The sequence below is a fragment of the Pungitius pungitius genome, chromosome 16, assembly GCF_949316345.1.
Source record: "Pungitius pungitius chromosome 16, fPunPun2.1, whole genome shotgun sequence".
Classification (NCBI taxonomy): domain Eukaryota; kingdom Metazoa; phylum Chordata; class Actinopteri; order Perciformes; family Gasterosteidae; genus Pungitius; species Pungitius pungitius.
The window spans coordinates 566,053-592,940 of record NC_084915.1 but is presented as its reverse complement, the minus strand read 5'-3'; the positions used below and the strand labels follow the sequence as shown (position 1 = coordinate 592,940).

Genomic DNA, 26,888 nt, shown 5'->3' with positions numbered 1-26,888 from the left:
TAAAGTTAGAAGTGAGTTTTTATTAATCACAAATAAAGTGGTTCTGAAAAGAACACAAATAACCCCCCCAGCAGCAGTATGTGAGCTTGGATCAGAGCATCCTGCCTCCCTACACGTTGCACCGTTTCCTCGGTGTTGGATCAGTGCAGCGCTGCCATCTTGGAGGTCAAACACACAGACTGTTTGAGGGGGCCCGCGGGCCGCCTGGGGAAGTCCTGTTAGTCCTACGCTTTGCATCAGCTGGGCTTTATGTCAAAATGCTCCCCCCCGGCGGAATAATGAGAGCTCCATTGCGGCTGCATGGCACTTCTCATGAATACTCGGTGTGGACATCGTGTTCATTGCTGCAAGCCGCTGAGGGGCGGAGGGGTTCAAAAATAAAATGGCCCCCAACCCCGGCTGTGGGCGTTAGAAATGAAAGTAAGAGAAAAACACACCAGGACAGTGAGTCTTTCTAAAACGTGTTAGAATCCAGAAGTCGCATGCCAATGGGTGTCCATTTTTTCTTTTTGCCTAGTAGTGCTGCGTGTCTCTTCTAAAAATAATCCCACTATATTAGGCACTAATATATTTCTATTTCTACGTCAACATGTCCTTCCAATCTATTTAAAAAAGGCTATTTACAAATGTTCCGATGCACATGTAAAAGAAAGGAGGGGTGTCATCATTCCTCTCAAACGCCGCGCTGGTGGTTCAATGGATGTAAAACACGGTGCTTCTGGCAGCATCATATAGCACATACATGCACACTGGGGGGGGACAGGGGGTGGAGCACCGCTGTGGACAATTTGTACTACTCCTCCGGCAGAAGGCACTTAAGAGGAACGAAATGTGTACAACTGGAGGTGGGAAGCGAGTGTTGGGCAGATCGTCCCTACCATGGCTGGTACTCAGTTAACCTTTTACCAAAGTTCTTCTTCATCGCAGCAGAACCAGAGATCAGGGAGCTGCATGGAGGTCTGATGCGTATCAGGCGTGTTTGTTTGATTACGAGAAGCCAGTTTGTTCCAAACATGGGAACAAGGGTCCAATCAGAACAGAACAGAAGTCCTTGTTCGTGTATGGAAGCCTTGAGGGCCAGTGAGAAAAAGACTATTCTGGTAATCACTTTCCTAATAGTCATGTCAATTGTTTTCTCACCTCTGGTTGACTGAAGAATAGGCAAAAAAAGGTGAAAACTATTCTATTCTTCTAACTTTAATCCTTTGAATTTTTTTAAACCAAGCAATTTTTGGACAGTTTCAAAGATTTTGAGCTGATGAAATCTTTTCTCTTGTTTTTTAACTGTTAAGTCAAAGTAACTTAAGATCAGAGAAATGACACCAAATGATTCTCACTTGCCTCTAAAGCTTCCATATTTTGCTGAATGATGATGATAAAATGTTACCTTTTCTCAGTCTTACAAATGGAAGAGTTTCATATTGCCTTAAATTAAAACAATCTGTGGAGAGAGGGAAAGAGAAATATCTATATACAATCAGTACAACTGTTAACCCCCCAGACCCCAGCTGTCGGGTCAGATCAACTAAAACAACAAAGATTAGAATCAGGTCTACACCCTATTTGCACCAATATTAGGAATAAAAACGCTTTGAAGCCAATTGGACACGGAGCAGTCTGTGAATGACAGTCATCATTTCCACTGATGTTCTTGGTGCGTTGACTGAATGTAACTTAAATAGTCAGTAATCAAAATAAAGTCTCTGTCCTTGGTCCAATTTGTTTCCATTCAGAAATCAAATCGAGGGATTTTACCCAGTAAAACATCACAGTAGCACATCTAGTATTAGAACTTCCTATTTTGGGGTCTGGAAGGTTAACCAACAAACCCTGTATTATTATTAACATCATCATTATTATGGTGTAATACTTACAAACACATGACAACAAAAGTCTATCCTGGACAGTAAATTCAATATATACAAGATCAACAGCAAGCATAGAAGGACACTTAAAATCAAGAAGATGCAGCACTGATTGTGTGCAGTGTTTCACAGCATTGGACTGGCACTCATCAAAGCCTCTAACTAAGACTCCACAAACATGAACATGGAGGAGTCCAAAGCGGGCGGGAAATTAAATATGTAAGACCGCTGATCCCCATGGCGATATGCAGATTCAAGTCTTTAGTTTTTTGTGGGTCTGTCTTCCGGTTGCAGAGGTGCTGCCAGTCTGATGTGGTTAAAGTGTTCCATATTTGTTTTATCCAAAAACAACAAAAAACTAAATAATACATGTTAGTATTTTACAAATATTTAAAAAAGTAAACCTTTATCTATAGGCATTTTTAAAATATATTCCATCAAAAATAGTCTGACAAATTTCAATAGTAGAAAAGAAAGATTATACAAATGACGAGAGGGCTTTGAAGCAAAAGTAGAAAGGTGTGATGATGGATTGACTCCTTTTCTACCTCGTTCTGTGTTTTTCAAACCATGCAACAGCTGTAAAGCAAGAACTCCGTTATTGAGCAAAAGAATTGGGTTGTTGGCAGTAAAGAGTCGGCGGTCTCAGTCCCCTACGTGGTGTAGTCTAAAGTTCCACGTGTTGCTGTCCCGTGGGATCTCGTCACCTTTGGCAAACTTGAGCGGTGGGATTTTGGGTTGTGTGGACTGTCCCCACAGGCCATGTCCCAGCACCGAGACCCCCCGTCCGTCCCTCCTCAGATCACGAATGACGACTTGTGTCGGAAATCTCCCTGAAGAGAACACAGGTTCACAACTGTTTCTCAATCAGTGTCACAGCGCTTTTTATCCATGAGGATTTGCCTCATTTCTACATGTCAACGTAATGTCAGTAATCATCTGGAGAGGTTTCATGTTGTCTGGTTTACACTGTTCTCCCATAACGTCCTCTATATAAATGATACAAAACTTATTTATGAAGGCCGTTCTCTAAAAATGACTTTTTCTCAGACGGTTTCCTTTATCTATTTTCTGAATGTTTTTACAGAGCAGTTTGTATATTCATAGCAATTCCACAAAACAAAACCCCAAATTCCCTTTGTGGAAATATTTGACTCCAATGACAAATTCTTCAAATTTCTGTTCTGGAAATGTGTTGAAATTAGTGCATTTATATAAATGAAGTTTCATGGTGATGTATTAATGATTGTACCTCATGATATGAAGTGTCTACCCAGTTTTAAAATGTGCACAAGTTCAGTACAAACCTCATCCTCTGTCCTGACGTAGTCCACTCCATCTCCTTTAGCTGGAACTTTGTAACTAGAAGACACAAGATGGGATCAGTGCTGCATTGTGTTTATGGATCGATGGGGGAACACCGGTCTTACTTGTTTCCCGTTGGTTTCTGGCCTGAGAAGTAGCCTCGCTTGTACGCACAGCAGATCCCCGCTGTCATACATACGAGCACCACGACCACCACCAGCACTCCCAGTATAATCCCCACAACATCGATGTCGTCTGCCGGGGTCAAGCCAGAAAGCACAGATGAAACACATTGGGTTAATCTCTTTTAAATGGCAGGATGAGGCAGTGGAACAGAGGGCCTACATCTGAACAGTGAACGTGAGACCCACTTACAGACTTCCATCTGCTGCGGCAGACACTCAGAGTACCCCGCATCGTTCTCCGCTCGGCACGAGTACTCGCCTGCATCTTCTTTTCTGACTGCGATGAACTTCTGAATGGGACAAAATCACACACATAATTGGCATTTTTAGAGTAGAATAGATAAAACTCATTTCCTGCTGTCTAATTCTGATAACAGAGTGATTCAATGAGCCAATTCTTTACAGATACAGTCTTGTCTTTGGACTCATCTGAAGCACCACGTGGCCACTTCAGGCCAACTCACTTTACTCCTACAGACTTTAGACACAGGCTGTTTGTCCATGTTTCGCTGAGTCCAACTTTCTTTGGGGCTAAAAGATGAAAATGCCCTTTTACTAGTTACAAGGATTTCCTCAGGATTCCCAAAAAGACAGTGGTGGTGCTGATCTAATGATGTAACGAATGTCAGTGCTCATATGTAGAAGGAAGGAGTGTCAGAAGTGGGATGTTTCTGTGACCACTCTCAGAATAACAAGATAACTCAAGTAGCAGCTAACAGGAGTTTACAGCTTACATGTAGCTTACTGTCACCCCGCGAGCCACCCAGCAGATCCACAGTCCAGGAATGTGCAAGCGAGGACAGTAGGCTCCCCACGTGGCTTAAAGCCCCTTTTGCACCATCAACTGTCCCCCCAAAATATCTGTCCCCGCCCACGGGCGTCAGAGCCCTCCTGCTGCTGCCCTATCCTTGCAATGCCCTTGTGTGAGAACCCACATGCGTGCGTACTGACCAGAGTCCCCGAGCCCGTGTTGAGCGTGTACGAGGAGTTGAAGAATTTGATGCTGGACTTTGGGTCGTTGGGAATCTCCTCCCTGTTCTTGAACCACTGGTACTTGGACTTGGGGAAGCCCTCCTCCTCCACGCAGCTCAGCTCGGCCGACTTCCCAAACGGCACCGACTTTGGGACGCTGCATTTCGGCACCACCGGCTTCACTGTGGGGGGAAAAGACCCGGAGCTCAGAAGAGCATCACGTGATGCCCGCTGATTGATGCTTTTTAAAACAAACTAAATCAAAGTCACCCTGAGCCCGCATGGGCCACCGGACTGACAGCACTGACAAGACCATTTTTAAAAGCCTGTGCCAAAAAATGCCTCCAAAACACGCAGCGCTGGCTTTCTTTAGCACTGCAATTCGGAGCGGATGCAGTTTCAGAGGTTTCCCCTTATAGCTCAGAACACGCCTTTGCAGCTGGGCAGGTCTGGTCACAACACATCCTCGCGTGTATGCCAAAGGGCTGGTCCGACCTACAACACGGTTTCATCTTACAGCATCAGAGGGGTGAATCACTCCACCAGGTCCCTCTTTTTAAGGGCACCACAGCGGCTGGTTTTCCTGCATTTGGAAGAATTCTATTTTCACGGGTCACATCTTGGACTCCACAGGCTGGCTGGTGGGCGCAGCGCCCTGCGAATACCGACCCAGACTCCATCCCGTTATTATTGGACACAGCGTTTCTCTATGTTCAGGGGGAGGGGCCATAACTAATATATATATATATATATAATATAATAACGCTGCAACGAGACCAAGCAGCTCATATAAAAAAGCCTACCTAAAATGAGCTTACAAAAAGCTCAATGTGAACATTCCACTTCTGTAGCGTTAAAGCTGTTCAATTGTTAGGCTGTGTGGACATTGTTAATTATCACCTTGACAGAGGCTCTTATGATGTTTAAATGGAATTTAAAAAAGTTTTAAATTTTTATGAATTTAATGGATAATACTAATATATTGGATTTGTACTTTTATTTGACAGAGGTAGAATACATGTTGATTTTACTACTGGGCTACCAGCAAAGAAAAAATCTCTCTATATATACAGTGGATTGTATATGGCACTCTATGTATGCATGTAACATATCATTGTAATGCTCTGGACCTTTGTGCAGAGAGATTCTCTCTCTGTAGACCTTCATGTATGCATGCATGTGGGTTAAGTTGACGTACCTCTCACAACGAGGTCGATCACGATCTCATCTACGGACTTCTGGTCGTCGGCGGCGGTGACCTCGCAGCGGTACTTGGCCGTGTCCGACCTCGTGGCGTTGGTTATCAGCAGCGTGGCCGGTTCTCGGATCGACGCTCTGTTTTCAAGGTCACCTGTTGGAGGGAAAAGCCCGGTCAACGATGTCGGCTGGGATTGATGGACTGTAGGAATGTAGTGTAGGTGCATTTCACCTGAGATCTGCCCGTCAAAGTACACGTAACTCGGCCCCTCATTTGTGATCTTCTTCCATTCTATCCTGGGGTTGGTTGTGGAAATGGACTCAATCAAACAGGATAACTCGATTTCTTAAAAAAAAGAAGTTTGTAAAAAGATGCGGGATGGGGGTTAATAACATGACGTTAATTCATTTATTTTGTGGGTATTTGATCATTAGCTCTTACTGTCAAACTCGTTGGTCCATGGCGATTCGTTGTTTGTCTTTAACACCACTGCCCATGTGCTGAAGTAGCCTGCAGAAAAGAGAGAGAGAAGACGGTGCAATGTGAGAGAATTCATGACGCGTCAATGATCCGCTCGACTCGTCGTTCGCATTTCACCAACACACTTTACAGATAAGATGAATATCAATGCCTTGTTGGGGCAACAATCTGAACATGGTAATCCTCTCTAGCCATGGTTGCGTCCAGCCTCCATTTTTAGTTGTGGTGGTCAAACCATTGTGCGCCTGTTGAGGGTGGGGATGCTGTTTCCACGCACACTGCATAATTGTGCACGGAGGCATGTGCCCTTTTCAGGGCAAGCTCACCACGCCAGTAGTTCAAACGGCTGACGAGCCCCCTGTGTGTGTGTGTGTGTGTGTGTGTGTGTGTGTGTGTGTCTCTGTCTCTCTCTCTGTCTGTCCCTCATGATGTTGCCCACGTGGGACTAATTGTACAAAAGGCCTGTGTGGGTATGTGGTGGGAAGCGCTGGGGGTCACTTCAACGTACACGTTAACGTGCTTATTGACAGTCCCAGAGACATAAAATGATGGTCTGGCTCTCGAATGCAGGGTCACTTGATGACGATGATTTTTATGACTGAAAATCTATGGCAACGCCTCCATTTGTGCAACCTTTCCTGCTGCCAAGCCCCCATTTCATCTTAAAAAGAAGTTCATAATAATGTGATTTAAGCGTCCTGTATTGCACATCTGGCACACAGCAGAAGGGGTGCTTCAGTCGTGATGAACCTTAGTTGTCCTGTAGGAACGGACTATAACATGACGGTGGAAAAGGACGGTAAGACAAAAAAAAGGACGGAAAAACGAAGAAATGACCACAAACAAATGATGACATGTCAGAAAAAAAGCAACCACAGAGTGAACAGTGACAAAAAACATAAAGATAAAGGAAAACAACAAAAGACTAAACACTAACTAAAAGACAAAAATGACCATACAAATAATGCAAAATTACTAAAAAATAATGACCATAGTGAGACACACTATGATGTAAACAGGACAAAAACTACCGCATTGAGACAAAAAACCATCCCAATAAATGCAAATCGACCAGTAAAGGAGACACTGAATGACCACAAAGGGGCTGTGAATGCTGTGGACGGCGTCTAGCTGTGGTTGTTCTCTAATTAGTGCTTGGAACTGATCATGTGCCTCTCATTCATAAAAAAACAAACGAGAAGGACTTGTCCTTCACCAACTGTCCTCTGGATCCACAGCAGTGTCCAGGGTCACCTGCTAGAGCAGACAGGGTAAGCTGATTAGCCTGCAGCCTTTCTGGAGATCATGACAAGACCACAGCTTGTTTTTAGCCGCCCCCGACAGTAACAAGGTCAAAAGTAGGTCACACCTACACTGGACAATAAAAGACCCACCTCTCAGGAGCTTGCTGACCTGATTCATATTCCTATATGTATGTTAGCGCCAAATAATGAGAATGAAAACAAATGGTTCCGCCTGCAGAGCGCTGTCATTCCAAACTACTTAAATAACACTCAACAGTTCAATAGTTAAGGACAACAACACATTTTCTGATTTGCTGATTTCAATAAATATTTGATTTGACTTTGGTAGCAGAGATTTGTTCCTAGGTGGGAAAAGTTCAGGGAAATAAAAAAAGTTCCAGACAACCTAGAAAGAGAACCTGAGAACTTCAACAAAAGAATTGCAGAGGAGCAGTGACTCAGAAGAGTGACAGTAAAGGCTGTCAGATACCAAGCTGTGAGCAGAGCTCCACTGCAGCTACATCCCTGTACACATGCTAATGGAACGGCTCTGCTCAACAAGAATCCTCGTCAGTCAACCTAAATCCATTCACGCATTTATGGAAACATGCTGATGTCTGTGACAAAAGCTGTGTATGCGCGGCATGTCCTGCTTCCTTCTGGTTAGGAGCTCCAAATATACAGCGTGTAATGTGTAACTTGATGCTGAATCTAACTAGGCCATGTATGCAGAGGGTATCAGAACGAGCTGCGTCGAAATAGAACCCAAAGATGTCAATAAATTATGCCAGGTGATTCATTTAGCTCTATGACTTTCCATTAAATGTTCTTGTCTGACAGAGGTAATAGAGTTCAGCCCCTCCCCACCCCCCATGCGCTCCTCCTTAATGCTGAGAGTATTAGTGCAGATTACGTGCCTAAGTGAGCTTGACGTAGACGTAAAAAGCTCGAGAGGGTCTGGCGTGGATACAGCTGTCCAGGAAAACCCATGAACCCCCCCGGCCCACGACCCCCCGGCTCACAAAGAACCGATCCTTTAGGACTTCTGACTGAAAAAATAGAGACAAAAGACGAAACAAGCCACAGATCTGGCTCTTTGGATGAGATGCATGTTGTGATGTACACTACCACGATGGGTCCGTTAACTCTAGACAGAAACATTTAAGCAGGCAACCAAATGTAACATGTTGAAAGTGCCAACTTCTTTTATGTTAATGTCAACTTTTCACTGATTCCAATTTCACCCTCTACACAAGACAGAAAGAAAGACATCTTTTGAAAAGGAATTAGTGAATATTATATAATATTGGAAACAACGCAATACAATGCAAACATGTGCTTCAACCCGGAAATTAACATTGTTCAAAGCATCAGAATCGCTGTTTTCCGTTCACTTTGTCATCCCAATTCCAGTAACAGGGGTAGTGACATCCAATATATTTGAGCAACCCATTCAGCAACTGCTGCGTCTTTTTCTGACCGAGCAACAGCATCAAACAGCTGGAGCGTCCGGTTGGACATGCTGCAAAGTGCTGAGCGCGTGTTATGAGAGCAGCGTTTCCCATCTGACCTCCGGCCCGTCTGACACATCCTTCTCTGGTCATACTCGTCCTGTCTGTGGCCCTCCTTGAATAGCCTCTGAGGCCGTGCCTTCACCTCAAGTGCCAATGCTAACTTAAACTACACATTATTTAGTTGGTCACTCTGGAATGGGACACAACCCCCGTTAAACTTCTCTTTAAATGCTTTAGAAAACCTAGATTTAAATGAAAACACATTTGTTATCTTTTATTAGGTCAACCTGTTAAAGGAGGCCAACAAGTTTTTATTAGAGGGAGAAATGTTAGGCTAACATGTTAGCTCAGCAGAGAAGCTAACGCAGGTTTTAGCTACTGATTAGCTGACAGTTAACAGTCTTTTTTTTACTGTTTTTACTAGGTGCTGACAGCAAATGTATTTATTCATGAATGTATTTCAATTTGGGTAAGTGATACGGATTAAGGTCTCGGTCTTTTAGTTTAAACCCTGATTTGCTCATTTGCTAATAGGTGATGCGACTTTATCGGAGATAAACGAGACCCTTGTTGTTACTCTAGACTAGACACTAGAGCCATGGCCGGGTCTGTTTGAGAGCTATATGTTAGATTATTAGCTTTTAAACCATGCAGGTTCTCTGTGACCTACATAGGGCCTGAATTACATGTCTCCGTTTGCCTCCTCTGGAAACATCTGGATACCGTACTTTTTCTTCTCTTTTCTTAATCTCCCTTTCCGTCCTCATGGGGCATGTTTCTTCTCTGTGCAATCTTGGTGTAATGGCCTCATAAAGCCCAAAGGTTTTTTTTACATCACTGAATAATACAATAGTCACAGAGGAGCTGGGTATTTCCTGTGTAACGAATCCCTCCATGTCTTATCTGTTGTTCCTCCTGGGAAAAAAAACACACTTGTTTCGCTGTTCAGTGAATCCAGAGAGGTGAGGCCAGTGCTATAAATAGAAAGGTTCAATTAAGCAACCCCGTGATATCTCCCTGTGGAGCATCTCTGCCTCGTGCCTGTGGAGAAGATTCCCACGCCCCTTCAGAGGCGCAGACATCAAAGCACTCACACCCCAGTTTCACTTAATCCCAACCGGTGGCTGTTCACCAAAGTCCTCTCGTATCGGTGCTGCTTGAGCTGCAGCCCATACACGTGCAGTATATACAACCACCTTATAACATCCTCTTACTTCATTTGTGTTCATTAGTCACTTCATTTCTGAAATGATGTGTTCAATTGATTTGCCGAGGTGGACTGGGCCAGCGCAGGTCATCTCCCTCTCCGTGACCAGCACGCAGTCTCATCAAACTGTCCCCTCCGAGGCTCCTAATCAATGTTTGACTAGTTTGTAGAAGTGACTACACACGAGGACACACAAGTGCCACACTGCTCTGCTTTGTATTTGCTGCGCGTGACTACATACACCAGTCAAAGCAAAAAGAATATCTTTTTGAGTAAGGAAAAAATGATTGGTTATTGTACAAAAATGATTATTAGATCACCGGTTATTGATCAGAGAAAATGACTTGTTCCACAAGGACTCCTAGATGGATGGATAAAGACGTCCCAACATGTACCATGATTAATGGGGTTTCACGTGTGCATAGCTCCAAGAAGTATCTATTGGAATGTCCCTGCTGAAAGCACAAGAGACACCTTCTAAATGTTTAACGCTGTTGGCTGTCGGGTTGCTCCTCACGTTGCTTTGAAGTTCAACGTGCGCCCCGAGCACCTTACAGCCAAGGAGAGAGGAACTTCCAGAAGACAATAGGAAAATAAAACCGTGCCAATTGTGCTGTGGAATAAGAGAATGATGTCCTGATTTTTTCACGAGGACGAACGATTAAAAATGAGGAACAACAACAACAGCTAGCACTGGTAATTGTTGTTTTAAAATGGTTACCCAATGTAAAACCACATGCAATACACGGAAGTGTCCCTGTCTGGAAGTGGAATACAAACCTGTTATCTAAAGAAAAGACAGGATTGTGAACCATTGCGTACGTGGTCCTTTAGTTAAAGCCATTTGAACCACGCACTGGGCCTCCGGAGCGCTGACTGGTTGTGAGCAAAAAATACAATTAAAAAGTTGAACGGTGCCTTGCCGAAGCCTTCTCATGGCTTGCATGCTTTACCCTCGAGGACATGGTAATTTGCATTTGATAAAAGTCTATGATGTCAGCGGGGACACAAAGCCTGACAAATTAATTCATAAGAGCATCACATATTACCATAAGCTTCTTTCTGAGAGACGATTACAGCCAGATCCCAGACGTTGGCTCTCCAGTTCCCTTTGCAATATTGGCAATATTTCCATAGCAACTATTTTTTTTTCTGTCTTTCTTGCCGTGTCCCCGGCCCACTCCCAGTGACCAACACTTGACAGGATCCCACCTGCTGGGTAGCTGTGGGAGAAAGTGACTAAACAGGTAGCTTGTGACATGATGACAAAGAGGAAAAGGTTTTAGGGCTGACCTGGCAGGGGGAACGATCCCCTTCGGTCCTGTTTTCACAGCTGTGGTCACCCACCAGTGTGTGAGCAACCCTCCTCTCCCCATCGCACACATATACCCAAGTCCACAGTGGGCTGTACATGTAAACAACTCAGACATTTCAGATTATTGCAGACAAATTGTTCACAAGATAAAATAAAACAGAAGAAGATTTTCCGGCTGAGTAATCCCTTTGTTGGATCCACTGGGGAAATCCCCTTCTTATTGGTTGCAGAAAAACCATTTAGTTCTTCTTTTTTTATTACATACACTAGCCTTCAACCACAGACTTTTGGCCCAATGAGCTTGGGCCAAACTATAGAATGACCTGAGCCAGAAGCGATGGCATTCAACAGTTAAGATTCACTCCATCCATTACCCACCTTTAAGCGCCTCTGGGGAACAGTGACTTTGTAAAAATGTCCAGAAATGTGTCAAACGGTTGAGGGAAGTCGAGGCAAATGCACATGTGGAGGGTTTGGAGAAGAGAGGGCTCCACAAATGCATCAGATGCTACCTCAGATGCTGAGTAGTCGGCACAAAGAAGGCTTTAAGAATACCAACTCAAATCCAATTTAGTTTTCTTTTTAAAGCCATAAAAGGATGGAGCCAGAGCACCTTGTGAAGTGTGTGTAAAATATGTATCTTTATAAACGTTACGTATGAATATATGACATCCTGAACAGGGAAGTAGTCCAATAAATTTGCTGTTTGCTATTTGTCAGCATTTAGGTTACAGCTTCATTTGTTTCCTGAAGAGACAGAATCCACAGCTTGGTTGCCCTACCGTCTATTTGTCGCTGAAACAAGATCAAAGTTTAAAATAGTTTCCAAAACAATGTTGCAAATGGCTTTTTAGCCGCTTTTGTGTGTGCGGATGAAACATAATATTCAAAGTGTTAATGGGGACATTTAAAGGCTTAGGGTTGTCTCTTTTAAGGCCCACTCTTGAAAAAGGTCCCGTGATGGTCTACTGCTTGTAAACGCATGTAAAGGAGGGACTCTGTACTATACTGTACATATATACATCATATGCACCTAATCCCCCTTCTGCATTTGGTGGATAAACTCATTCTGTCGGACTAAAAGTTGTATCCTGCTATAGGTTCTTCATTCAAATGCATCCCATCTCATCCAGGTGTATTCTAACACGGTTCATCTTTCCCCAGAAGGGCCTCTTGTGTATTCATTTATTCTGCATTTGCATACCAGGCCACTGCATGCCCCGATCCGTGAGGCTGATGATGCCGCGGCAACCCATGTGCCTTACTGCTGGTGAGCCCTCTGATCCAGTGCAGGGTCAAAGACTCGGCCTGAGCCAATGACAGTGCGGAGCGGGGAGGGGGGTTAAGGGAGGAGCGATGGTGTCACTGAGTGCCTGGGAACCTGTCACTTTGTTTAAGTGTTAGCGTCTGCATCTGGCCTGCTCTCACTTTGACCTTAAGCTCAATATGACTAGCTTACAGGACTGGACCACAGAGTGGGAAAAGCAACTTTTACTGCTCCACCTCACACGCAGCAGCTTTGTGGATAGCTCTGATGCTAGGACACTTCATCAGGAGAGAGACACGCACTCCCTTCTAAAAATACTTCTTTTTCTCCTGCATAGGTGTGCCTGTCCTTTCCTTTTTTAGTTATAATAATTAACTATATATCATCAAGACCAAGCAGAACAAGTGAAGACGCCCGTCTTCTGCCCACGGCTTGACAAATCCCCACCTCATTCATTCATTCATTATATTTTCCATTTCATATCTTATGCATCAGATGCAACATAACTCATAACAATCTGACATGAAATAGATAAATAAAAAGTGCCTTGTGCATTTGGTGTGTTAAAACATGAGGCTCCGGTTCTTGGCTATCCCTTCAAAGTTATAAGTCAAAAATAATGATAATAACGCATTTGGAGGGAGCTGATGATCTTCAATGATATTACTTTGTTCATGTGAACCATCTTGGCCCCGAGATAATCGCATCTCGGCCGCTGTATAAAAATAGTCCTGTTGTTTGGTGCAACACTGCCTCTTCACATGCTCCCAGCAGCAATGGCTGCCAATAGAGACCTTTGTTTAGTGACACAGTTTCAGGGCAGTGGGAGTGAATCGGTTGCTCAATTAAACGGAACAATGGTCGATGGCTATTATGGCTGAGGACGCGATGACCGTGTGGCCCTACGTCGAATACCCAATACCCAGTGATGAGCTATGGATACAAATGAGTGACTTCTATTTGAGATGCAGTGTCATTCCAGTATTGCACTGGCTCCTGAAACACCACACACCCCTCAACAAACCTTCATCAGCAGCATGACGGCGCCAGTCACCTGTTCAATAATAGGAATTAAGGATGCACAATATAGATATTCCTTTTACGCCAAAACAATAACCGCTCATTTTGTCTTGAAGAAGTTGAGTTGTATTTTATCATGCACACCTTGAGGTTAACATAGCTGATTTTCTCAAGTAAATAAAAAACTGAACATTTTGTCCAAGAATTCAAATGAAATTGCTTTGACATGATCCATTAAAACTGAGATGTGAATAGTTGGTATACAAAGAGGGGGCTTGTAAAATGGCCGCTTAGTCTGCAGATAAAACACAATGAAGGTACAGAATATTAAAGATTTTGCTGAATAAAGGTCTGGTTGTCACAAAATGCCTTGTGGATGAAAAGTGTGTCAGTAAATACCCTAATTACCAGGGCCGGGTCCAGACAGGCATGTATGAGGGGGCATTGTGCTCCAGCACCTTTTAACATTTACCACCGTTTGAGGGGGCACAACATTTATTTGAGGGGGCCAGGCCCCCTCTTGCCCCTGCCTAGTCCCGGCCCTGCTAATTACTGATTTCACGGTGTTTCTGACATAGAATCAATTTGGCTTTTATTTACCTGCTCTATTCCATAATGAATAATAATTTACCAGTATCTACTAAAATACATTGTGCATCACTGATATGGAAAGACTTTAAACAGCAATACAATATGTACACTTCTTTAATGAAAAACAAATGGTGCTAAATGTCACATTTCTTTAAGTCTTGACACTTCAGCTGATTGTGCAGCTCAGTGTGGCTTAATGATGATTTGAACAATTCCAGGTAATAACCTACAACCACGGGCCGCTTCTTGCTGCAGTGAGACCAGGTCAAATGGCCAGGCGCTATTTATAGTGGCTGTCAGCGCCAGCCAGACCCCCCCGCCTCCCAAAGTCTGCTAATTGGAATCCCTCCCAGGTAAAAAGCGTGAGCAGTGGTAGCATTCGCTGCCTCTCACAGGCACCCTGGGGAGGCCTTGACCATACCTCACAATCAAATAATTGGCCACTCATTTATTCCCGCCCAGGTCAGCCTCAGGAGGGAAGTGTGTGGGGGGGGGGGGGGGGGGTCAGCGAGGGAGCCTTGTCAAAACGGATCCAAGCGCAGGGCCCGGGAGGCTGAGCGGGGGCCTCCCCTGGCGCGGCGTCTCTGTTATAAGAGCAATCTGACGTGCCACACATGTCGGGTGTCCGGACGCATCAGGGAGCTCTGTGGCGTCAGCTTAGAGGAGACCTAACGTGACGGGTGGGGGGGGGGGGGTCATATTCGATCCATCGGGACTCCAGTCAAAATCCTGGCACTTGCGCAAAACATTCTGTGGTCAATCACGCCACACTCGCTGCCAGAATTAGCTTCTCACTACACAGATGGCATCGGCTGCGTTTGCTGCAAATGCTTCACATTCTAGTCCGGGCCGACTGACCCCTTCCTTAATCCTAATTAGGAATGCAATTTCAGCACAGGCCCCTTTTTTAAAGCATGATGAAACATTTGTGGCCGTACAAACTGCGTGGCTGTATGGCTCAGCCAGAGGCTTATAGGTAGTATTATCCAGCCAGTCCACCGAGGCCGACGCCATTTTAAACCAATCACTAGAGCTGGCTTTTATTTTTTGTACTGTGCACTAACCTATATCCTCCCTGGCAGTCAACAATGAACTGGTCAGATAATAATACATGGTGGTAAATCCCTGGATAACATTCTGCTGCCTGTCCTCTCAAACGGACACCTCCCCCACGCACAAACACTCATTCAACCTTCAACGGGAGCCCGTTTCTAAAGCTCTCCACCAGCAGGCCACACAGGATTAACCTATAATTCCTCTACAACATCTAAAGATCTGGGAACACTCACATCTGCGGATATCAGGCTAATCTGCCTGCTGGGATATTAACTTTTTATTATTACATTTTTATCTTCATTTTTCCCTTTACCTAATAACGTACAGAATGATGTGGGGAACGTTGGGGTTGGGGGGGCTGAGCCTGCAGAGATAAGCGCTCATTGTTGAGTGCATGGACAGCGAGCGATGGCTGCACTGACACCTGAACAATAACAGACGTGTTGACTTAGCAGGTCCAAAAGGTTTCATCTGCAGGCGCTAAGGATCAACTCAGCTGATGCCGCCTTTTGGGGTAACTTTTTTATCCGTCTCCATGCCAACTTTCACTGAAGTGTTTTCATGAGTTATGTGTATATATGCCCTCGTCTAAGGGGAGACAACAAACAGACTGCACATGACTGCCAGCAGACAAACGAACACACACACGCCATCACACTACACGAGGTTAGCCAAACACACACACGTCTGGAGCTGTGTTGTTTGGCACATTTTGGCACTGAGGAGCGTAACGTGTGAGATGGCAGCAGGAAGCTTAGGTCTTCATAACAGGGCCTACCGGAGGAGTTTCAGCCCAGTCATCAAGATGCTATCAGCTGGGCAACAGCAGGCCCAGGACCAGCCCCAGTGTTCCCACTCTGCTCTTAACAACAGTGGCTGCAGCTTACTCAGTGGCCCTTTGTTTTCACCCAGGAACAAAAGCCTTGCTTGTGTGCTGGAAGTGTGAATACTGGAGCACAGGGGCTGGATTCACATGATGGGGACAATCGCTTCAAAAAGCACCTCTACCCCACAGCTTTACAAGCAATAAAATGTGCTATTAGAGCACGATTTTATAGCACTTTGACTGAGCTGCTTTATGTTGATAGAACAGCGTTTAAGTGCTCCATCATCATCTGCACAACAATAACAGAGACATCATTGTCGGCAAAGAACATATGTATCTTAGGCTCCCTTAGTTACTGTTAATAATCATAGGACATTATTCTAAGAACTGTCAACCAACCATTTATTTAGTAGTTCATTTCAATTGCTATTATCAGACATGTACATGAATATGATTCAGTTTATACAATACATTAATGTTCTGATCTGTGTAAGGGACACTACAACAATGCTCATTAAATATGTAAAAAAGCAAAAAGAGATTTTAAGAGACAAAACAATGCAAAATTGGAAAAAAGTCTATCAATCACAACATACAATAAAAGTACATTGTTAGTGAGAGCTATCCGTCCAGAAGCACACTGTAAGTGTGCTCTGACTGTGGACGTTTCAATAAGTGCACGGGAGGGAGCGCCTGCTGAAAAAAAGGTAAAGCGCCAAGCAAAGAGTCATGGGTCAAACATGTCGGCGATCCAAAGTTTTACTTTCCCACAAAGATTTCCTTTGGAGCAGACCTCCCACCAACAATGGCAACTGGATAGTGCTGTGGGAGGCAATGGGGCTGTCTTCCATCGGCCTGAGTAGGAGCACAGGGACACGAGTGCAGAATGCCAGGTCGCCAACAGGGTGCCACTGTGGGGGACGACTGGACCACAGCCCCCCCACCCCCACCCTCCCCCGCTCCCTCTAACTCCATCACCTGCTCAGGGAGGAATCCTTGATGGTTTCCATGGGAGATTCCAGACTGAGTCATCAGACAGCCCATCGCTCCATGCCCCCCCTTTACAAGCTCTGGCAGTAATCGTGTGTGTGCACAGGGTCACGCAGGAAGTAAAAGGTGTGCCGCACACAGTCACGGAGCGACCTAGTGCTGGGCAGCAGACAATGGCAAGTTGTAAAGCTTTCATGGTAAGAATAGAGGACAGCTGGCGACCTCGTCACCTGCCTGATCTGATACCGAACTGCTCTGTGGGCTCCGTGCCTTTTCATGTTTCATATTCTGCTGAATACATAGACTTTTAAAAATTGTTTTGTGCTGGGACCCCATTTTTCTAGTCGCATCTTTTTTTCTGACCAGTTAGGTTATGGCCTCCAAGAGGCTCCATAGTCCAAACTAACACAGCCAACTTCTTTCTTTGCATTCTTACCTTTCACAATAAAAGCCCTATACATATGAGTGTTGTTTGCTCATCAAGGCCTTAACACGCAGCATACGTGTTGACTGAATCATTTGCGTGTAGGAAACTAATCCCAAGTGAGTCACAGTGAGCGGAACACTCTATCAATTATAAAACAGAGTCATTGAGGCCGCTTCCTCCAGGGAGGAGTATCCGGACTGCAGAGCATCCCGCGTACGTGTGCTCAGCAGAGCGGCCCCAACAAGCCTCCACATGCCAACCTCAATCTGCTTAAACGCATCCGTCTCAACGCTGAAAGGGAAGCGCCCTAATGGAACGGGCCGTGTTGTGCCTAGATTGTGACGGGAACGGTTAACTTTGGTACCACCCCCCCTCCTCACTGCAGATGATTAGAGCCCCCCCCCAGCTCGATGCAGAGCTTCTCTCCTACCACGCTAACAACGGCCCCAGAGGGCCGCCGCCCACAGATGATCTTGAGTGCTGATGATCCGAGATAAAAGAGTACAGTCGCTCAGTGCTGCGTGAGTGATGCTCGGCGAGGGAGGGGGTGGAGGGGATTCATTACACAGAGCGCTGGCTGGACGGGGGCCGCTCCGAGCCTCTCGTTAGCACCAAGATCGCCTACAGATTCTCTCTGAAAGTGTGGCGCGGGATTCACGGAACCAGGAGATTTTTGTTCTCAAAACCGGACGTCAGCAGAATAATTGTCTTTTAGCGTGGGGGGTCGGCTTTTGTAGGCCCCCCCCCCTTGTTCACCACCCAGGCTTTGTGCGTACACCGAAAACTTGCCGACTAAATGGCTTCTGTTCTCATGTTTTTCCGCCATTGTTTTCTTATTTTCCCAATGAATTATTTGTTGGCTCTCTATGCTGAATATTTTAGGAAGCGCACATCTGTGTTCTTGGATTCAAGTTGTCTAACTTTGAGATGTGGTGTCTATGAGGGAGACCAGGGCGTAGACTGCATCTAATCAAGCACCTGAAGAAAAGGGGCTGACTAAGTTGTCTAAACGTTAAAAAAAAAAATATCCATGTAGTCTCCATTTCTGTCAACCTACGTGTATACTTTATTTGAGATATTTACAGTGTACTGATAAAGTGGATATTTGTGGCTCTAGAGGAATATTCTATATCCGATAAATCAGTATCAGTTCTGTAATTCCGACTCAATATAAAACAATGTTTCTGTACTCTTAGAGTCTGTATTCATACTAGTTTAAGTGCAATACACAGTTGTTAAAATGTCCCTAACTGCATAAATTTGCTTTAGTTTTTGTTTTTTTTGGGACGTTTTTGTAGTCTTGTAAAATCCAATTTAACACTGCTATGTGATTACCAGGACTCTGTGAAGAATCCCCTTGTTAAGGTAACCTTTTAAGCATTAAGCCTGGATAATGACATAAATATATTCATTTGACTTTAGAAGCGGAGCCTTGTGTAAGGAAATGGCAGAGTAGATAAGGTGCTCCATTAGGGAATGACTTACAGGATGGGTTGAGAACCAGACAATTTAGTTTAATTAAACAATCTTAATGGCAAAAGATTGAGGAAATCCCTGAACCCAAATGGGCTGCAGAATATTCAGAGCATCATCATCCCTTTTTCCCCATCTTTTAGGTCAATACAGAGGACAGTGTTTTAAAATACATTCAAATGCTATGCTTCTGTTTGGTTTTGCAGCTCAAAGGGTAACGTCACCACGTAATGCGCAAGTCTCTGATCACCTTTGAGGCTTCAGCACGACCATTTTCAAGTGACCTGTCCCAACAAAGACAAATGCCTGACGAACCACTGAGTCACCATGAAATCCACACAAATTGATTTCTCAGTGCTTTAAACGTCACAGACACCCAGCAGACGGTGGGAGGAATGGGTGGGGGGCTATCAACCACGTTGCAAACTCGTCGCCTATGTCTGGCATCCTGACAAATATCTGAGGCACTCACTTAGCCCAAGTATGCCCTCGCTCACATATGGCGTTGGCTGAGCGCGCTGGACTTCTCCAGCATGATGAAGCCTTAGAAACAGGGCGCTTACTGGGGAACCGGGATCCTTCCTGACAGCATCAAGGTATTCCATCAATGCTCCTAGAACGCGTTCAAAGCTCTTCAAGTTTGTATTGCTGTTTCACCCAATGAGACTTTCGGATGCAGAGTGAGGAGACGCTCAGAAGAAGCTCTCCCACTCAAATCTCCCACTGCTCGGCCTAAAAACTGTTGGTGTGCGAGAGCAATCCTGTTCAGATCAATGGACAGCGCTCTACTAAAGGATATTTTGGCAAGCTCTTAAAACAGCATAACAGTGCAGCTCAGTCTTAAACTGTATGGCCCTGAACTGGTTCCAATCTGCCAACTCTCTCTGTGTGGATGCAGAGCTTCTGATCCTGGCTACCATGGAGCCTTTCAGATTTGCATAAAAAATAATTAAAAAAGGGAGAGCAAAAAAGGTTTAAGCACACTGACCGAAACTAAATAATGCAACCAATCGCCTCTTGGCTAATTGGTAACTTGCGGTACACGTTGCTAATTGGACTGTAGAGGAAGAGGAAGTCATTACACAGATACCTACTGTCTACACCAGAACCCCAGATAAAATGGTCATTGTCTCCAGAGACTCAATCGTCTACAGACAGATGGATTCCAAGATGCAGTAGGTGTGTTCTTATGACGCCAGTCCTTATGCTACTGAAGCTTCACATACAACAAACAGCAAAGAAAGGGATTCAAACCTTTGCATCCCAACGGGTTGAGCTATTCCATTAAAAAAAGAAAACATGTCTTTTGGCTGAAATAGGAAGCACTTTCTGAGTATAACGTCTTGTGACTCGTCCCAAATAGTCAAAGCCACATTTGAATTCTATTAGGTTGGACAGGCTCAAGTATCAAACTCCTGAGCAGGCTGTGGGAGTTGCAGTGAACCTATTTGGGCCCAAATCTAATTTGTGATTTCTGTTGACAGCCAGCAGAATCCCGCATTATTTTAAGCTAAACTTGAGATGGTGTTAGGAGTGGCCCCCTGATGATGCTGAGATTTTACCTCATTGTGTCTAACTGAGCGGAGCTGCACTTCTATGCTGAAATGGGACCAGAGAGGAACGTTTCACAGGAGAATCACTATTAATATTACTCTCACAACGCAATCGTCACCAATATCTGGTTTGGATTTATGTATGGTGTCTGAACCTAAGCAATCTGAAACCCCCTATCTGTTGCCAAGTCTGGAGCTGATGAGCCCCTTTTTAAGAGATGGAGACAGAAATGATCCTCCACTCTCCTGAGTCCTAACCACTACGAAAAGGTCCAATTTGGACCCTGAACGGGGGTGCATTCTGTTGTCATCCATGAAGCTACATTTGGTGCAGGCTGAGTCAGTAAATGCCAGAGTTGCAATGAATAATTGTATTTATTTTTTTAAGTTAGGAGCATCAAGGTCTCGCTCACTGACTGAGTCCCATCTATTACTTCTAACGGTGCTGTTTTAAACCCATTGCACAGTGCCCTTCTAGAAGAAGCCTGTAACTCACATGTTAGTCTCCTGTCTGACATTTAGTGTCAGCGGCCGGGATCCACCAACACCCCCTGTCAAATGGCCTCGTTCCAAACATGTGCCTAGTATTGTATAAAAACAAGATGCTTTTTTTTTGATAGCGACATGTCTAGCAGGTGCATCCACACCCTGAGAGTAGCATGCTGCAGGCCTGACATGGACCTGGAGGTGTGGAAACCACCTAATTACAGGCCAACACATGTAAGACAAGTAAATGAGCTCCGAGCACAAGTGCTTCTGATTAACATTGCTATCAATCACAAGAAGAAACTATAATCGCACTAAGGACCGATAACAGGTACTCCCTAGAACTCACTATTCCCTACAGCCTGAAGTCTTATTCTTCTCCTCAGCCTGTACTGCAGGTGGAAAGCTAATCTCTCCACGATAATACAGATAAGGAGCTTCAACCTGTGTTGTCAACGAGTCAAATTCCATTCAACTGGTTCCTTACATTTAATCCAGACAAAAACAAGGACTACAAGACGGCCGATGTCATTTCTGACAAACGTGTGCAGTCGCCCAATTTATATTTATATCGACAGCTCCCCCTTTTATTTCATTTTTTCTTATTTCATGAAATTCTGTCAACTCCCAGGAAAGTCAAAGAGCCTGTCTGCAGTTTCAAGATGCTTTTAGCCCGACTGGCTACCATTAGAGCTGATTTTAATATTTCAGTTTAATATAAGGGCTCACTTGGGTCTGCTTCCTGCCATTATTCATCCGCTTAAAATCCCAACGTGGCTTTACATCACCCGACTCATCTTCACTTTACTACCATTTGGATTGAAATAAAAACAATATTTACAGGAACTGAGAAAGTAAAAGCTGTGGAAGATGTTTTGAGATATGCTGCTGTATCCGTGGTGTGTTATTATCACAGTTGATGTGTTTCATGGTCTGGTGTGGAATGTGCTGTGATCAAACACCTGAGGTCGTCAGATGACTCGCCCACTGGCTATTCTTAGATGCTAATTGCCCTTTTGTTGCGGCCTGGTAAACAAAAAGATGAATCCGGAGCGATTATCTGGTTATGACTCTCAGAGAGACACATGCAGCTCATGGCCTCCACCGTGGCGTTAATGAAACCCCTCATTATTTCCCTGAGCTGTTTCGATGTTTGATCGATGGTGCTCTGGTTTGACCTATTGATGTGCTTCATCAGTGTCCAGCGGACGCAGGAGAAGGAGAGCTGCCGGCGACCATGTGACACCAGACAGGAAGCCTCTCGCGTGCTGCCACCACAGAGGCATCTTGGGGATTATCCTGTTGATCTAGAGATCGACTGTAAGGATGTCTTGTCGTCAAAACAAATACCACTTCCTCTTTTAGAGGAAAAGAGCTTGCTTTCCAAACAGTCATTCCTCTAAACGGGGTGACAAGCAGCCTCATATTCTTATGAACCCCCCCTTGTGTCCCTTTATTGACAAAGCCCACTTCCCGGTAAGACCTTTGTGCTGTTTTCACGTGGAGCTTGTGGATGGTATGTGCTGCAGGCTGCAGGCTGGTTCTAGTTTACGACCCGTGGTCCTCTCACATGGCAGTCGTATTGACATTTGAAGCACGCACATGCCATGGCTGTTTTGGGAACGTGAATGTTTGCTTTTGGACCTCAGCATCTGCTGTAGCTCACTGTGAGCAAAATAAAAAGAAAGGAAAAGGATCAGGAGTGCTGACTCCTCCTGTTTGTCAAGTTAAAGCCAATGTCCGTCTCAGGAGACGTACCGCCCTGCGCTGGCTGCTTCCTGGACACTGCAGAGCTTTCTTCACAGACCTGACCTCGGCCAGCTCGTCCAGGGGGGGCCCTTTTACCTCCGAGGAAAACAGGTGGTTGTGATTGTTAGTCAGCGCACATATGAGCAGGAGGCTTCTGCCTCCATGTGCTTTCTGTTTGGAATGCTGCATTTGCTAACTCAGGTTTGGGAGGGACAAGGCACATATTTTCAGGGTTACGCCCGCGACGCTGCTCCAAAAGCACCGCCGCCCACTCCCGCTCAGCTGCTTCAGGTCATTCCACAGCGAGGGCCGTGCAGCCCATGGAGGGACAGCCCACATGGCTGACCTCAGCGATTCAAAGAATGTATTACCAAAGGGTGGGACTTATTTTGTGTAAAGTAAACTAATTATGGAGTGATATTTCTTTGCGGAATTATTACTGTCACTGAAAATATCATAGTATTCAGTTTCACAGTATTTAATTGTTATTTGTGTTATTCCAATTACCATTCTATCCGTTACAATGAGCCTTCACTAGAAAATTGATTAAATAAATTGACAGCTAAATAGCCCCATACACAGTATGTTAGCAATTACTTTTAATTAGGCCAAAGACCATCACAACCCTAAATCACACAACTCTCGGTTAGGCAATGAGCTCATCGGTAACTGCACAACTCCTTCCTGCCGTGCCATCTGAGCTGAGACCAAATGCGTTAGGGCACGGACACCTCTCACTTGGAGAATCTAATGGCAGCGAGGGACTTCTGTCTGTCAGTCTGTCGCGTTTCTGCTCTGCCATTTACCGTCTCTGCAGTCAAATGTCAAGACTGGATCCGACTGGCCCACAGGCCCCTCCAATGCCATTCAGAGAGTGCCCTGAACCTTTGGCTGGGGAGGGAAACATCTGACAACATGCACCTCCTAGGGGAGCCACTAGCCCCAGTTAACTTGGCAGGGCGGGGTGCCTATGCAAAAGATGCAAAACCACGTGAGAAGTGCCGACGCTTGACACCTGATGTGGGAAAATATTTGAGGAGCAACGACGCTTGATGACCACCCCGGTTCTCTGTGGGTTAGAGGACGCTCAAAGCTCTCTGAAGTGATGCAATACCTTATCAGCAGAGAGCACAGGACACGCTCCACAGCGACCAAGCGTACGCCTTCCTAGCCTTATCTTATCCATTCAGATGAAGAGAGGGCTCGAATGGGATTAGGCCGACAGCCATGAGTGAAAGCAGAGATAATGTCATAAAAATGTCAATCATCCAAGAGGAGAAAGTGTGAAAACGGATCAAGTGAGCATAAAAACAGACTCTTTTCACTGGGAATATTTGACACTGACCACGTCTTTTAGGTACGACCGCTTTACTGATGTCGATCTGCATAGTTTCCAAAGAAATCAGTGTGAGCTGTCCACAGGTGTTTCTTATATGAGAGCAGTGATCTCAAAGTTTATATTTACTCTGAGCTAATCCACCGCCAGCATCTTCCAAGCTCCCACATATCTTGGCCCCGCTCTTGGCAAAGAGGGTTCTGGCAGACTTCTCTTTAAAGTCAGTGTGCTGCTTTCTCTGGAATCGTTTGAAGGAAATGGCTCAGGTGAAGAGAACAATGGAAAATGTCAACGCATTCCATTAAATCTGATTGGAACGTCTCCAGTGTGCTTAAAATAACAACGGGCCCTCATCTTCCACTCTGCCGACAGATGACCGGGGAGGACATTTTTTGCGGTCTGGGTTCAGTTGTCCGGGTTCGACCGTCAATAGGAATGTCTGGGGATGGGCGGTCATTGGGGCAATTGTCAAGATGAACGTAACAATTGCTCAAATGAAAAGCACCATCACCGAAGCAACGGCAGACAACACATTGGCTTTGTCAAACATCAGGGATTGAATCTGGGAGCGGAGCTTTTCCAAAACACAAGACAAATTTCATTAGCAGTTAGCACCTATTAGCGTCAGCACCAAGTAGCAATTCACCGCGCCACTTGTGGCCAGCTTTGGTTTTAGTCTTTAGATTTGTCCCGTATCTAAAGACAGTGGCCATGCTGGCTGAGAGCCAGTGGGACCATGTGGCTGAGCCCCGTCCAGGCCAGACAAAAGACATTCTTAAATCTTTACCAGCTCACTGCATCCCCCCCAGCCCCCTCCCCCACACCCCCTGCCAATCCGTGCTGCCATGTCACAGATTTACCAAGGGGGGAACATCGTTAGGAGCTCTGACTTTGAAATGTATCGCTTAAAAAAAGGGGAGGAATGAAAGCACACAGCCTGGAGGTGAGTCATGAGAGACACACAGCAACAGATTCCCAACGAGCTCCGCTGCTGTTTCCTAATTAAAGAAAGGAGAATAGATCACAGGAGGCTTCTAATGTGTGCTCCTCTTTGATCAGTGTGTTCTCTCACACCTTGCTAAATCCATGTCCAAATAGCAGCAAGGGCAAAATGAACACATACCATACCAAAACTGTCACTGCTAAATGGTTACTGAAGCACAGCTCACGTTGCCACGGGGAAACCGGTTGTTTCAAGAAAACCTTTGTTAAACATTTGTCAAACTGAATATCTTGTTGAATTTCAAAGTACAGGCCAGATCAAAGGACCCGCATGCCCTAATTATGATCTGAACAAGATAAAGCAGGACTTCAGTTAAGGACAATCTATGTGGGGCCAGGCCGGGGACACACGTCTGTATCAGCGCTGCAATGAAGGGGAAATCGCTTCATTTGAAGAATAATTTGTTTCCAACCTGAAGCAAATCCATCTAAATTCACAGTAGATTTATGCTGTAGTATTATAAAGGGTGGTGGTTTTAAAAATAAACTACTGTGTGAGGGGCAGCTGATGAAAATAAATAACACCATAGCACAGCAACAAGTGGGATTTGATTATTTAGGATATGATTAAATACACTATATGTGTTTTTTACACGTGGAGAAATGATTTACATCGTCCAAACGTAACTTAATGCTTAAAGTATACCGACATTTTTGTCTCGCCTGTTAAAATGAGAAGGAGCGCGACGCTCTTCAGGTGTCCGGGTCCGCTGTACCAGGGGGGGGGGGGGGGGGGGGGCTCTGTAAGGGGGGGCTGGCGAAACGAATCGATTTCCCGACGCCTGTTTCTGTTTACCGGCGCTGGCCTGGTGCGGCTCTGAAAGGAGGGGGCCTTGGACCCTCGGTGGCCCCCCCGCGGACAGCCTGCTTTATCCCGCCGCAAGAAGAACCGTTATCTCGCATCACTACTTGCTACATGTCTGCCGTCACCGCGGCTCCCCAAACCAGCGATGAATAGTTAAGAAGCTGACTGGAATCATCTTTAATTCACAAACACCAAGTGTCTCTCCGAACTTAACTTTGTGAGAGCTGAGCTGATCCACACGCTGCGCGACAACATGTGTCTCCATTCAGATACTTTGGCTTTCGCAACATTTCGCCGCTTCGCTCCGATTAGAATCGCGAACAGAAGGATTTGAGCGCGGCTCGAGCCGTACGTTCACTGTGTCATGTTGACGGAGCGTTAAGTTGTATCAAAAATGGCGACTATATTTGCCATTTGGTGAACATAACTAAGAACTATATCCACTTGGTGCCGTAGAGACAGCTCTCGCTGCCAGGCTGTTAGTAAGTTAGTTAGTTAATTAGTTGTGCCCAGATAAGGTTGCTTCAGAGGCTCAGTCTATTTTCTGTCTATAAGTGAACGTCTCTCCGCGGCCACGCGCCTCGGGACAGTTTGCGTGTTTTTTCTACTTACAGTGAGTTGAGAGGAGCGTCAGGAGGCAAGCCAGACGTGTTTTCGCCATCTTGGAGTCGATGCAGTGCTTGGTTAGACTGGCCGTACATGCGCAAAGTGGCCCAAAGAAGCTTTGGTGTTGTTGGAGAGAGGGAGAGAAAAGCAGGGAGTGGGAGGGAGATAAAGGGAGGGAGGGAGGGGGGGAGGGACGGGGAGGGGGAGGTATTCTATTAGGTTTCCATAGCTACCGAGAGCATCACTCACACGGACAAGAATTTATAGTTGACACGGTGTGAGAGGCTTTCACCACTGTGGCCTTATACTGCATGAAGGCAAAGCTCATTTAAAAGAGCACATCCTGATATTTATTATTGAAGTTTATCGGCCTAGATATCACTATGAAACTTCCTTCTTCTAACTATAAGACATCT

General features: G+C 45.2%; 1 protein-coding gene across 1 annotated transcript; it reads right to left on the bottom strand.

Annotated features, from left to right (window-relative positions):
• Positions 1 to 26,611, bottom strand: LOC119215228 (junctional adhesion molecule 3B-like; the record flags this gene model as incomplete). Its single annotated transcript, XM_037467199.2, has 9 exons — positions 1 to 2,698; positions 3,173 to 3,227; positions 3,296 to 3,425; positions 3,546 to 3,645; positions 4,307 to 4,509; positions 5,526 to 5,678; positions 5,757 to 5,870; positions 5,967 to 6,035; positions 26,479 to 26,611. Coding segments are annotated over 9 exons (993 nt in total), but the record flags the coding sequence as incomplete, so codon positions are not given.
• Positions 26,612 to 26,888: the final 277 nt, after the last annotated feature.